The sequence below is a fragment of the Nomascus leucogenys genome, chromosome 18, assembly GCF_006542625.1.
Source record: "Nomascus leucogenys isolate Asia chromosome 18, Asia_NLE_v1, whole genome shotgun sequence".
Classification (NCBI taxonomy): Eukaryota; Metazoa; Chordata; class Mammalia; order Primates; family Hylobatidae; genus Nomascus; species Nomascus leucogenys.
The window spans coordinates 54,834,064-54,847,015 of NC_044398.1; the positions used below are offsets into that span (position 1 = coordinate 54,834,064).

General features: G+C 38.0%; 1 protein-coding gene across 7 annotated transcripts in view; it reads left to right on the forward strand.

Moving 5' to 3' along the window:
* The window catches only part of ANKRD26 (ankyrin repeat domain 26), a 100,316-nt gene that overhangs the window by 14,056 nt on the left and 73,308 nt on the right, over positions 1–12,952 (forward strand). For all 7 annotated transcript variants that reach the window (XM_030798274.1, XM_030798275.1, XM_030798280.1 and 4 more), the window contains exons 6-9: positions 3,634–3,664; positions 7,228–7,300; positions 8,999–9,059; positions 9,152–9,354. In XM_030798274.1, the coding sequence (XP_030654134.1) occupies positions 3,634–3,664; positions 7,228–7,300; positions 8,999–9,059; positions 9,152–9,354 (368 nt within the window). The remainder of the gene's footprint in view (positions 1–3,633; positions 3,665–7,227; positions 7,301–8,998; positions 9,060–9,151; positions 9,355–12,952) is intronic.

Below are 12,952 nucleotides of genomic sequence, written 5' to 3' on the forward strand. Positions count from 1 at the left end.
GTATAAGGTGCATGTGTATTTTTTCTTAATTTCTCTTGGTAATCTAGAATTCAGAATTATTTAAGAAGCTACTTCTAGATATTTATGGTATCAAACGGTACTGTCTGAAAAAAATTCATTTACTTAATTATCGTCCCTAAATTCCTATATGAAATTTTTGTATAAATAAGAAAAAAGGTTTTTAAGTTAGTATGTTGTGTGTTTCCTTTATAATTGCATTATAATGAACTAGACTTGTTATAAAAAATGGATCTTCTATTTTTATAATAAATGGTTTGTGTTTATTACATGAATATTAATTACAGTTGTCCCTTGAGCAACGTGCATATTAGGACTGGTGATCCCTGTGCAGCTGAAAATCTGCGCTTTCAACTCCCCCAAAACTTACCTACTAATTGCCTACTATTGGCTGCAAGCCTTATGATAATATAAATAGTCAATTAACATGTATTACGTATATGTATTATATAATGTATTATAGTAAGGTAAGCTACAAGAAAGAAATTATGATTAAGAAAATCATTAAAGAAGAAGAAATATATTTACTACTCATCGAGTGGAAGTTGATTATCATAGAGGTCTTCATCCTGGTTGTCACCATGTTGAGTAGGCTGAGAAATAAGAGGAAGATGAGAGGTTGGTCCTGCTGTCTTGGGGTGGCAGAGATGAAGAAAATCCACATATAGGTGGACTTGTGCACTTCAAACCTGTGTTGTTCAAGGGTCATTATATAGTGATTTGGGTCACTAAAAATTAACTATCTTTAAAAGTGGGAACTCAACAGTACCTTTCTGGTACCATAAACAAATGGCAATTAGAACTGCAAAACTTAGCCAGTGTGCACCAATACCAATAGGAAATTATTTTTTAAAGATACTGAATACAGAAGTCAGAAAAACAATTCCTTGTTGAGAAGCACAAGTCATGTTACTTATTCTTATACCAGCAAAATCTCATTATTACTGACTTTATGCAGCCTAAGTTGAAATAGAATGAGATACATGTAGAACAAGATGTGTTCTTCTGGCCAGGTGTGGTGGCTTACGCCTGTAATCCCAGCACTTTGGGAGGCCGAGGTGGGTGGATTATGAGGTCAGGAGTTTGAGACCAGCCTAGCCAATATGGTGAAACCCCGTCTTTACTAAAAATACAAAAATTAGCTGGGCGTGGTGGCGCACACCTGTAACCCCAGCTACTCAGGAGGCTGAGGCAGGAGAATGGCTTGAACCCAGGAGGTGGAGGTTGCAGTGAACCAAGATTGCGTCACTGCACCCTAGCCTGGGTGACAGAACGAGACTCCATCTCAAAAAAAAAAAAAAAAAAAAAAAGACAGGTGTGTTCTTCTGTCTGCTGGATAATTGTCATGATAACAGTAATCTTGCTAGAATGAAACACTGTTATCATTAGCCAAAAGATTATCATAATGAATATTCAAATATCTCAACTCTGGGCTCAACAAATTATAATGAAAGTACAAAAATGTCCAATGGGAGACTCTTAAAAAAAAAAAAAAAAAACAGGAAAAAAAAAGTAAGTATAGAAATTTTTTTTTTTTTTTTTTTTTTTTTTTTTTTTTTTTTTTTTTTTGAGATAGAGTTTCACTCTTGTTGCCCAGGCTGGAGTGCAATGATGCGATCTTGGCTCACTGCAACGTCCGCCTCCTGGGTTCAAGCAATTCTTTTGCCTCAGCCTCCCAGGTAGCCGAGATTACAGGTGCCTGCCACCATGCCCTGCCAATTTTTATATTTTTAGTTGAGATGGGGTTTTACCATGTTGGCCAGGCTGGTCTTGGAACTCCTGAACTCAGGTGATCTGCCCGCCTTGGCCTCCCAAAGTATTGGGATTACAGGCTTGAGACACCGTGCCCGGCCAGAAATGTTTCGCTGTAACAAAAATGCTACTATGCTACCTGGATGTGACACCAAATGCATTTTATAATCTGAACTGCATGAAGACACATTTAATTTGGTACATATTTATCAAAGAACTTTTATAGGTTAGGTTTTGCAAGTTGCAAGAAATATGAATATGGAACAGATATAGTTTTGGTCTTTTAAAGTTTTCATAATAGAATAGAGCTGTTCTTATTTCATTTGTTTTTTCAATGAAAATATTTTAATTGATTTCTATAATTGTTTACTTAGCAAATAACTGTCAAGTATCTTTTAGATACTAAGCATTTTTCTAATGTTACAGAATGCAAACATTTTATTTCTTTTTTCTTTCTTTCTTTTTTTTTTTTTTTTGAGACGTAGTTTTGCTCTTGTTGACCAGGCTGGAGTGCAGTGGTGTGATCTTGGCTAGGCTCACTGCAACCTCCGCCTTTTGGGTTTAAGCAATTCTGCTGCCTCAGCCTCCTGAGTAGCTGGGATTACAGGTGCGTGCTACCATGCCCAGCTAATTTTTGTACTTTTAGTAGAGACGGGGTTTCTCCATGTTGCTCAGGCTGGTCTTGAACTCCTGGACTCATGTTCTGCCCGCCTCAGCCTCCCAAAGTGCTGGGATAACAGGCGTGGGCCACTGCACCCGGCCTAGGTGCTATGCAACCTAGGTCATAGCTATGCAACCCTGCCATTGTAATATGAAAGCAGTCATACATAATATGTAAGTGAATAACATGACTGTGCTTCAGTAAACCTTTATTTACAAAACCGTATGGCTGGCTGGATTTGGCTTGTGGCCTCTAGTTTGCTGGCCCCTCATATACAGGGTAGATGGAAGGTAACCATGTAAAGGGATTGGGGAACAAAGGAAGCTTTTGCAGTAGTTAAAGCCATAGTTTCCTTGTCACTAATCCTTGGACTAGTATTCATCCATTATGAGGTTCTCACCATCCATGGTGAAATACATAAAGTTAGGAAGCTCAGTTTATTAATTTAATTTTATTTCATTTTATTTATTCTTTTAGAGATGAGGTCTCACTATGTTAGGCCAGGCTGGTCTCAAACTCCTGGCCTGAAGTGATCCTCCTGCCTTGGCCTCCCAAAGTGCTGCGATTATAGGCATGAGGCACCATACCTGGCCAGTTTATTCATTTTAAAATGTTGGTCTTTTTCTTCATGTTATGACTTTTTTATTAGTTTTGCTTAAATTTTTTTTTCATTTAAGAAATAACATTAAGAGTGCGTGGGTTTTTTTTTCCTTGTGAAAGCCATCAGTTAAGAGTCCATGTTTAACTAGGAAATATAAACATATTAAGTAAATATTATATTAAGTAAATAACACATTAAGTAAATATGTTTATATTTCCAGGGGTATTGGAAATGTAAGGCAAAGGCAGAAGAGAGGTACAGTTAATAGGATTTAGTGATTATTGAGTGTAAAAAGTTAAGGGGCAGAGAGAAATCTCAGCTGATTCATAGGTTTCCAGGTTGTGCACAAGCATTTAAACTGGACATAAGGAGTAAGAAATTGTCAGGTGAGTGGAGAAGAGTGGCAGGTCTGCAGGGAAGATTAACTTTTTTCTATACATGTGAGTTTAATGGAATATTTATATAGGATATTAATTCTTTTATAGTCTCCAGACACAGTCCCAGAGGGATACTTTGTTAACAAATCATCAGTCTTATTCTTTAAATTTTATATATTTTTCTATTGTTGATTTAAAATGTGTTTTACTTTTCTCTTTAATAGCGGATGAAAGCTCTGAAGACTCCTTAAGCAGGTAGTATTTTACAGATTTTTAAAAATATATTTAAAGGAATACAGAGAAAAGAAACTGTTGAGTGCCCTACTCTGGGTAGACACTATATTATGTGCTTCTCCATCTAGTCATCCCGACAGCTTTGCAAAATATCTGTGCTATATTATAACCCAACTGTGTGGTTCAGAGAGGTTGATTAATTGGCCCATGACCTCACAGTTAGCAAGCAACTGACCCATGATTTGACCATCAGCCTGCTTGGCTCCCAAATCCCTTCTCTTGCCCCTCAACAGATTGATAGAGACTTGTGCAGCACTGGATCAAGGTACAGGTCCAAATCAGATCAATTCAGAGACCTACGTTTAGTTATATGTTAACTCTCAGAGTTTTTCTTAGGAGCCTGGTTAGTCCAACAATTTGTCCTAATATGCTTGATAATTGCAGGGGTAACTAGTACTTTGACTTTATCATCAAAGGTTTTAGGCCAGATCTCACTTAGCTGTAGCCACAGGGCCATACATTTTACATAAGCAGGCCACACAAGTCCTGTAAAGGAATTATTTTACTGTAAGTGAAAGCTATTTAGCTATAGACCATATTGTGTTAATTATATTTAGCATCCAGTTAGAGGATATTTCTGATTTATTTCTCTATCTACTGACTTCCCAGTTTGGTTTTCCCTTTAGGCTAGTACCCTAGCTCCATCTGAGTTGCTGGAAAGGATATGATTTTGTTTCTCTGTCTCTCTTTTTTTTTTTAAATAACTGCATAGGGCCAGGTGTGGTGGCTCACAACTGTAATCCCAGCACTTTGGGACACCAAGGTGGGCGGATCACAAAGTCAGGAGATCGAGACCAGCCTGGCTAACATGGTGAAACCCTGTCTCTACTAAAAATACAAAAAATTAGCCAGGTGTGGTGGCGTGTGCCTGTAGTCCCAGTACTCAGGAGGCTGAGAAAGGAGAATGGCTTGAACCTGGGAGGCGGAGGTTGCAGTGAGCCCAGACTGCACCACTGCACTCCAGCCTAGTATTCTATGGAATATTTATACCACATTTTCTTTATCCAGCCAACTGTGTTCTATTATTTTTTTCCATTTCTGCCAGCGAAGTATTCCTCATTTTCCTATCAACAGAATCAAAAGCACCTAGAATTTCAGGATTTTAAGGAATCAGACTAATCAGAATGCCATCTAGTACTTCAATCTGTGTTTAACATCTTGGTCAAATGGTTCAGATGGAGAACCTGAAACTCAAAGAGATTAAGGGGATTTATTTGGATATGATATTCAAACTCATTTCAGAGCCCAGTACTCTTCCTTATCATCCTACAGGTTAACATTTTAATAATAGAAAGGATGAGTGGATCTAGTGAACCCAGGGGAAGAGGAAAGAATGGAATTAGCAGAGGAAGGCCAGGTTTGAAGAGAAACAGCACTGGGTTGGATAGGAACTGGGCTTTTGGAAAAGAGATCAGAATATTGGGATTTCTGACAAGTTCGATCATGATAAATTACTGGAATGAAGGATACAGGATGTTTGGAATTATCTAGAAAGGCCTATTAAAATAGGAGGTTCAGGGGAGTTCTGAACAGGTTGTTGCTTTTTTGTATAATTGGAGAAACTGACAAACTCTCAAGGTTTCTACTGAAAAATGTTAAAATAATTTGAGCCACTGGGAAGAGTCTCTACAGCCAATAGGAATGTGCTATAACTACTTCTGCCTCAACTTATCTGTGGCTTTGAGCCCCTCAAGTACTTTGGAGCTGGAGGCTGCTGAACTACATAGATCTGTGGCCCAGGGCAAGTGTCCCCTCACCTCTGCCTCTTTTCCCAATTCTCTGATGTCCTTCTCATGGACATGTAGGGTAGGGCAGGGGTAGGATTAGCTGGCAAGTCAGTCATGGAGCAACCCAAATCATGGAGTTGGGTAGTTGTTAACATGCCTGTGCTGCTGGCTAATGACAGAGACCCCATTTAGCTTGTTTTCCAGGAGCAGAGAAATAGAGAGCTCCTACTCTTGGGCATTTGAGACCATCCTTTCAGGAATTTGTGCTTTCATAGGCTGAAGACTTAAAGGTTGGAGATGCTATGGAGCCCTGCAGAAGAGGGATCTGTAAGTGGGAGCTTATAGGAAGGAAGGTGTTTAGATAGTACTTAGGGAAATACAGGTACGACTACCAGGACTCTGTCTCCAGCATTCTTTCTCTTTAGGTATCTGAGTGCCTATAAAGATTTTTAAGGGCTTGCTAGTTTAAGGCAGGACCTCTATAGGGAAAATAATTGGATTTTATAACTTTTAATGTTTTAATATTTCTGGGGTGAGTAGTCCCAATAACAGCATATACATTTGTGTTTTGACTTTTGCCCATCTAGCTTTCAAACACTTCACACATTTCAGGGGACTCCTTATACTGTTTTAGGGTGAAGGGAAGCAATGAGGCCTTAAGTGGTTTTCATGCTGAAGAACCAAGACTGCCATTTTCGAGTGACACAGATTAGTCTTTGAGATGGAGATAGATAATGGAGAAGGGACAGTGTATCTTTCTACCTTGTTTTATATATTTATTTATTTTATTTTATTTATTTATTTTTTTGAGACAAAGTCTTGCACTGTTGCCCAGGCTGGAGTGCTACAGCACAATCTCAGCTCACTGCAACCTCTGCTTCCTGGGTTCACACAATTCTCCTGCCTCCACCTCCCAAGTAGCTGGGACCATAGGTACACACCACCACACCCAGCTAATTCTTTGTATTTTTAGTAGAGACGGAGTTTCACTATTGGTCAGACTGGCCTTGAACTCCTGACCTCATGATCTGCCCGCCTCGGCCTCCCAAAGTACTGAGATTACAAGGATGAGCCACCGTGCCCAGCCTATTTATTTTTATTGTTTTGAGACAGTGTCTTGCTGTGTCACCCAGGCTGGAGTGCAGTGGCATGATCTCAGCTCACTGCAATCTCTGCCTCCCAGGTTCAAGCAATTCTCTTGCCCCAGCCTCCTTAGTAGCTGGGATTACAGGCACGTGCCACCATGCCTGGTTAATTTTTGTATTTTAGTAGAGACAGGGTTTTGCCATGTTGGCCAGGCTGATCTCGAACTCCTGGGCTCAAGTTATCTGCCTGCCTCTGACTCCCAAAGTTCTGGGATTACAGGCATGAGCCACTGCATCTGATCTCCACCTTGTTTTAGATTATCAGGTTTGTGCTGGTTCAGGTAACAAAAGTTATATCAGCCATTAATTGGATTTTCAGTTCAGCCTTCAGGACAATTTGTGAAGACAAAGTATTCCAAGGCTCTGCCAGTATCTTGGCTGTCACTATTAGTTATAGAACTAAGGTTGAGTCTTTATTGAATATTTTATAGTTTCGCAGAGGTAGAGGCAGCAATTGGTAACTAAAATATTTTTCAAAAACAAGGTCAAATTTTAATTAGATCAAGAGACATCATTTAATATACAGATAGTTGACCTTTCACCAGGTTTTTGTTTTTTTGGAGAGGGCATCCAGGTTGAAAATTGTAAGCTGGTTTTTGTTTTGTTTTTAAAGAAATGAATTCACTCATTTTTATATATTTTTGTTCTAAAGGCTTTCTGGCAAACCAGGTGTTGATGATTCATGGCCTACCTCAGATGATGAAGACCTCAATTTTGATACCAAGGTAAAGTGCTCTCTCATGAACTCAATTTTCTTACTCTGAATCTAGTTTCGTATAGTATTCTCTCAAAATTTAGCAGTGGTCTACTTATCATTGTTTTCTGTTTGTAATAGAAAGGTGGTCAGGGGAAGCCATTTTATAGAAATATGGCCAGTTGAATTCTTTTTTTTTTTTTTTTTACTTTGGTAAATAACAAAGGATTGATAAATACTTTGAGGGAGTGGGGATTGCAAAAAAAGAATATACTGGAAAATACATAGTGACAGGAAAATTATATTGGGAAAAGTTTTCCTACAATAGAGGAAATACGAAATTTGGTCAAAGTTTATATGGATAAGCACTCCTACTATGATTTTAAAATCTTTTTCCATTTTTCTCTCTCTGTAGTAAGAATGTTACAGCTTTCAGGAAGTAGTAGGTGATCATTTTTAACTAATTGGATGACTTAAAATTAAACTCTTTACTACAGAAGTATTTTTTAAAAAACTGGTTGTAAATACTAATCAGTATTATCAGGGATATCCTATGAACAAAAGTCTGTTACAGGTCTGTGTTTCTCCTTGTGCCTTAGTATACTTAAAGCTTTTCCTTTTCTTCCTTGACTTAAGCTCACACTCAATTGGTCATGCCTCTATTTTTTTTCTCCCTACACTTTCATCTTTTAAAAATGATTTATCTCAGCCTAAATGTTTCCTTGCAGAATACATTTCTTCAGTTCTGTTATTTCAGTCCATGTCTGCCTCCATTTGCAGCATATTTAGGTACAGCTTTCTATTTAGTAGTTATGTGTGGCTTTTGTTTAGCAATCATTGCCCCACAAGGATTATTTTTGTTTTTTCTCCGTTTCTTGTAATGAGCTGAATTTATACAATCATTTATTTTTAGCTTTTTGACAGAATAGAAGCAGCCTATACTATTTGCAGTGACAATCCACTTAAATAAAATATACTAAGAACAAAATGCTCACAGTTTTTCTCACAAGAGGTAATTAATGCAAATATAAATCATGCATACACATTTCAGAAAATAATATGTAATTGATTTAAATGTTTTAATGTTTTACTTTTATAATACTCTACCTAGGAATAAATTTTCATTTTAGGCTACTGTGGTTAAGAAAATAATCGAATAGATATCGTAGTATTTATATAATAATCAATTAGGGGTAAGGGGAGTAACCTTTGGAGGATATCTGTATCATCTCTCATAATCCTTACCCCATGAGAAGATGTAGTAAAGGGCAGAACTGAGGTTTAAATCTATATCTGAGGCTGGGCGCAGTGGCTCAAGCCTGTAATCCCAGCACTTTGGGAGGCCGAGGCAGGCGGATCATGAGGTCAGGAGATCGAGACCATCCTGGCTAACATGGTGAAACCCCATCTCTACTAAAAATACAAAAAATTAGCCGGGCGTGGTGGCGGGCGCCTGTAGTCCCAGCTACTCGGGAGGCTGAGGCAGGAGAATGGCGTGAACCCGGGAGGCGGAGCTTGCAGTGAGCCGAGATTGCGCCACTGCACTCCAGCTTGGGGGACAGAGAAAGACTCCGTCTCAAAAAAAAAAAAAAATCTACATCTGAGTGACTCCAAAATCTGTGTTCTTTGTGTTAGATCATGTAGTAATGGTGACTATCTATTACAATTATTTTATCAGATTTGATACTCGTTATTTTTAAAACTTGTTATTCTTATTTTTGTTTTCTAGAATGTCCCAAAACCAAGCTTAGCAAAGCTAATGACTGCTTCTCAGCAATCCAGGAAAAATTGTAAGCTGTTTGAAAACTGCTTATTCTTGTGTTATTCACTGATTCTTAATTACTTATATTTTCATTTACTCTTTATTTTGTTTTTACTGTAGTAGAAGCAACATATGGCATTGTGAGAACAGGAAAGAGAACTTTGTTTGAGGATAGAGATTCCGATAGTCAAGATGAAGTTGTGGTTGAAAGCCTTCCTACAACATCGATCGAAGTCCAGGGCTTTTCTCATCCTACCTATCAATCACCTGACCTTCTTCCAAAACCTTCCCACAAGTCGTTAGCAAACCCTGGTCTTATAAAGGTAAGTTGTTTTTTTTTTTTTTTTTTGAGACGGAGTCTCGCTCTGTCGCCCAGGCTGGAGACGGGGTTTCACCGTGGTCTCGATCTCCTGACCTCGTGATCCGCCCGCCTCGGCCTCCCAAAGTGCTGGGATTACAAGCGTGAGCCACCGCGCCCAGCCAAAGGTAAGTTGTTTTTTAAAAAACTTTTTTCATGTACCCTTCCCCTGCCCCAACAATCCTCATACATCTCAATGATGTATCTATTGAGATGATCATACGGTTTTTGTTTCTAATTCTGTTTATGTGATGAATCACATTTAAGACTTGCATATGTTGAACCGTCCTGGCATCCTTGAAATGAAACTCACTTGATCATGGTGAATTATTACTTTGTGATGTGCTGTTGGATTCGGTTTGCTAGTATTTTCTTGAGGATTTTTGTATCTATATTCATCAGAGATATTGGTCTGCAGTTTTCTTTTTTTGTTATGTCCTTTTCTGGCTTTGGGATTAGGGTGATACTGGCTTTATAGAATGAGTTAGGGAGGATTTCCCCCTTCTCAACCTTTTGGAGTAGTTTCAGTAGAATTGTTACCAGTTCTTTTTTGAATGTTTGGTAGAATTTAGCTGTGAATCCGTGTGGCCCTGGGCTTTTTTCTTGTTGGCAGTTTTAAAATTACTGATTCAATCTCACTGCTTATTACTGGTCTGTTCAGGATTTCTATTTCTTCCTGATTCAAGCTAGAGGAGTTATGTGTTTCCAGGAGTTTTTCAATTTCCTCTAGATTTTCTAGTTTGTGTGCATAGAGGTGTTTATAGTAGTCTTGAGCGGTCTTTTGTATTTCGGTGGTATCAGTTATACTGTCTCCACATTCATTCCTACTTGAGCTTATTTGAATCTTCTCTCTTTTCTTAGTTAATGTAACTAGTGGTCTATCAACTGTGTATTTAAAAAAAAAAAAAAAAAACGCCTGGCACGGTGTAATCCCAGCACTTTGGGAGGCCACCTGTAATCCCACCTGTAATCACCTGTAATCCCAGCACTTTGGGAGGCCTAGACGGGCAGATCACACCTGTAATCCCAGCACTTTGGGAGGCCTAGATGGGCAGATCACCTGAGGTCAGGAGTTCAAGACCAGCCTGGCCAACATGGTGAAACTCTGTCTCTACTAAAAATACAGAAAAATTAGCCAGGCATGGTGGTGGATGCCTGTAATCCCAGCTACTTCGGGGGCTGAGGCAGGAGAATCACTTGAACCAAGGAGGTAGAGGTTGCAGTGAGCCAAGATCACACCACTGCACTCCAGCCTGGGTGACAAGAGTGAAATTCCATCTGAAAAAAAAAAAAAAAAAACAAACAAAAAACAAACATTTTGTTTCATTGATCTTTTGTATTGTGTTTTTGGTTATAAATACATTTAGCTCTGCTCTGATCTTTGTTATTTCATTTCTTCTGCTAGCTTTGGGTTTGGTTTGTCCTTGTTTCTCTAATTTCCTGAGGTGTGATGTTAGTACTGATTTGCTATAAGAGGTTTTGATAATTTGTAGCACTGTTACTTATTTCAAAACATTTTAAAATCTCCTTCTTTATTATTAACTCCGAAATCAGGAGCAGATCATTAAGTTAAATGGAAATTACCATATGTTTGTATAATTTTGAGGGTTTCTTTTGGAATTGATTTCTATGTATTCTGCTGTGGGCTGAGAAGATACTTCATATGATTTCAGTTTTTAAAAATTTATTAAGACTTGTTTTGTGGCCTATCATATGGTCTATCTTGGAGAATGTTCCATATGCTTATTAAAAGAATGTATATTCTGCAGTTCTCAGGTAGAATGTTTGGTAAATATCTGTTAGATTCATTTGTTCGTGAGTGCAGTTTAAGGGCAGTGTTTCTTTGTTGGCTTTCCACCTTGATGACCTGTCTAGTGCTGTCAGTGGAGTGTTGAAGTCCTGTACTATTGTTGTGTGGCTATCTCTTTTCTTAGGTTTTCTTAGGCCTAGTATTAATTGTTTTATTAATCTGGGAGCTCTGAAGATAGGTGCTGATATATTTAGGATTTTTAGATCTTCTTGTTGAATCGATCCTTTTATCGTTATATAGTGACCATTTTTATCTACTTTTACTGTTGTTGCTTTAAACTCGGTTTTATCTGATATAGGAATAGCTACTCGTGCTCACTTTTGGTTTCTCTTTGTCTGAAATATCTTTTTCCACCCCTTTATCTTGAGAGTATAGGAATCCTTACATGATAGGTGTGTCTCCTGAAAACAGCAGAGAATTTGGTTTGTGATTTTTAAAAATCCATTCTGCCAACCTGCATCTTTTAAGTGGAGCATTAGACCGTTTACTTCAATGGTAATACTGAGATCTGAGGTGCTGTTCCAGTCATTGTGTTGATTGTTACCTAGTGACTTTGTTTCCTCCGTTATTGTTTTATAAACCTTGTGAATTGTATGCTTTCAGGAGTTTCTATTCTGTTATGTATCAACCTTTTATTTCAACACTGAGAACTTTTATAAATATTTCTTATAGGGCTGGTCTAGTATTCAAAGATTCCCTCAGCATTTGCTTGTTCAAGAAAGACTTTATTTTTCCTTCATTTATGAAACTTAGTTTTGCTTGTAACAAAATTCTTGGCTGACGATTTTTTTCCTATTTAAGGAGACTATAGATAGGACTCCAGTCCCTCCTGGCTTGTTAAGGTTTCTGCTGAGAAGTCTGCTGTTAGTCTGATAGGTTTTCCTTTACAGGTTATTTTTTAAAATTCTTTTTATTTAATCTTATTTATTTATTTTATTTAATTCTTTTTATTTTTGTCTGATTGGATTAATTTGAAAGCCTTGTCTTCAAACTCTAAAGTTCTTACTTCTATTTGGCATAGCCTACTGTTAAAACTTCCCACTACTTTTTTCTTTTCCCCCTTCGAGACAGAGTCTCTCTGTCGCCCAGGCTGGAGTAGTGTGATCTCAGCTCACTGCAACCTCCACCCCCTGGGTTCAAGCACTTCTCCTGCTTCAGCCTCCCTAGTAGCTAGGATTACAGGTATACGCTACCATGCCCAGCTAATTTTTGTATTTTTAGTAGAGACAGGGTTTCGCCATGTTGGCCAGGGTTGTCTCAAACTCCTGACCTCAAGCGATCCATCCACCTTGGCCTCCCAAAGTGCCGGGATTGCAGGCGTGAGCCACCATGCCCGGCCCTCCACTACATTTTGTAGTTCCCTAAATGTGTCTTTCATTTCCAGAAGTTCTGATTGGTTTTTCTTTAAAATATCTTTCTCTTTAGAAAATTTTTCATTAAGATCCTGAATTGTTTTTAAAAATTTCTTTATGTTGGTTTATACCTTGCTCTTGTATATTCTTGAGTAACTTAATAATCAACCTTTTGAATTCTTTATCTGGTATTTCAAAGATTTCATCTTGTTTTGTATCCATTGCTGGAGAGTTAGTGTGATCTTTTAGGGGGATTATAGAATGCTGTTTTTTCATATTACCAGAATTATTTTTCTGGTTCCTTCTAATTTGGGTGGACTATTTCTTCTAATTATTTTTGAATTTATTTTTGATTTGACTGGGTTTTTTTTTTTTTATTCATTTTTCCCCCCTTGAGGATG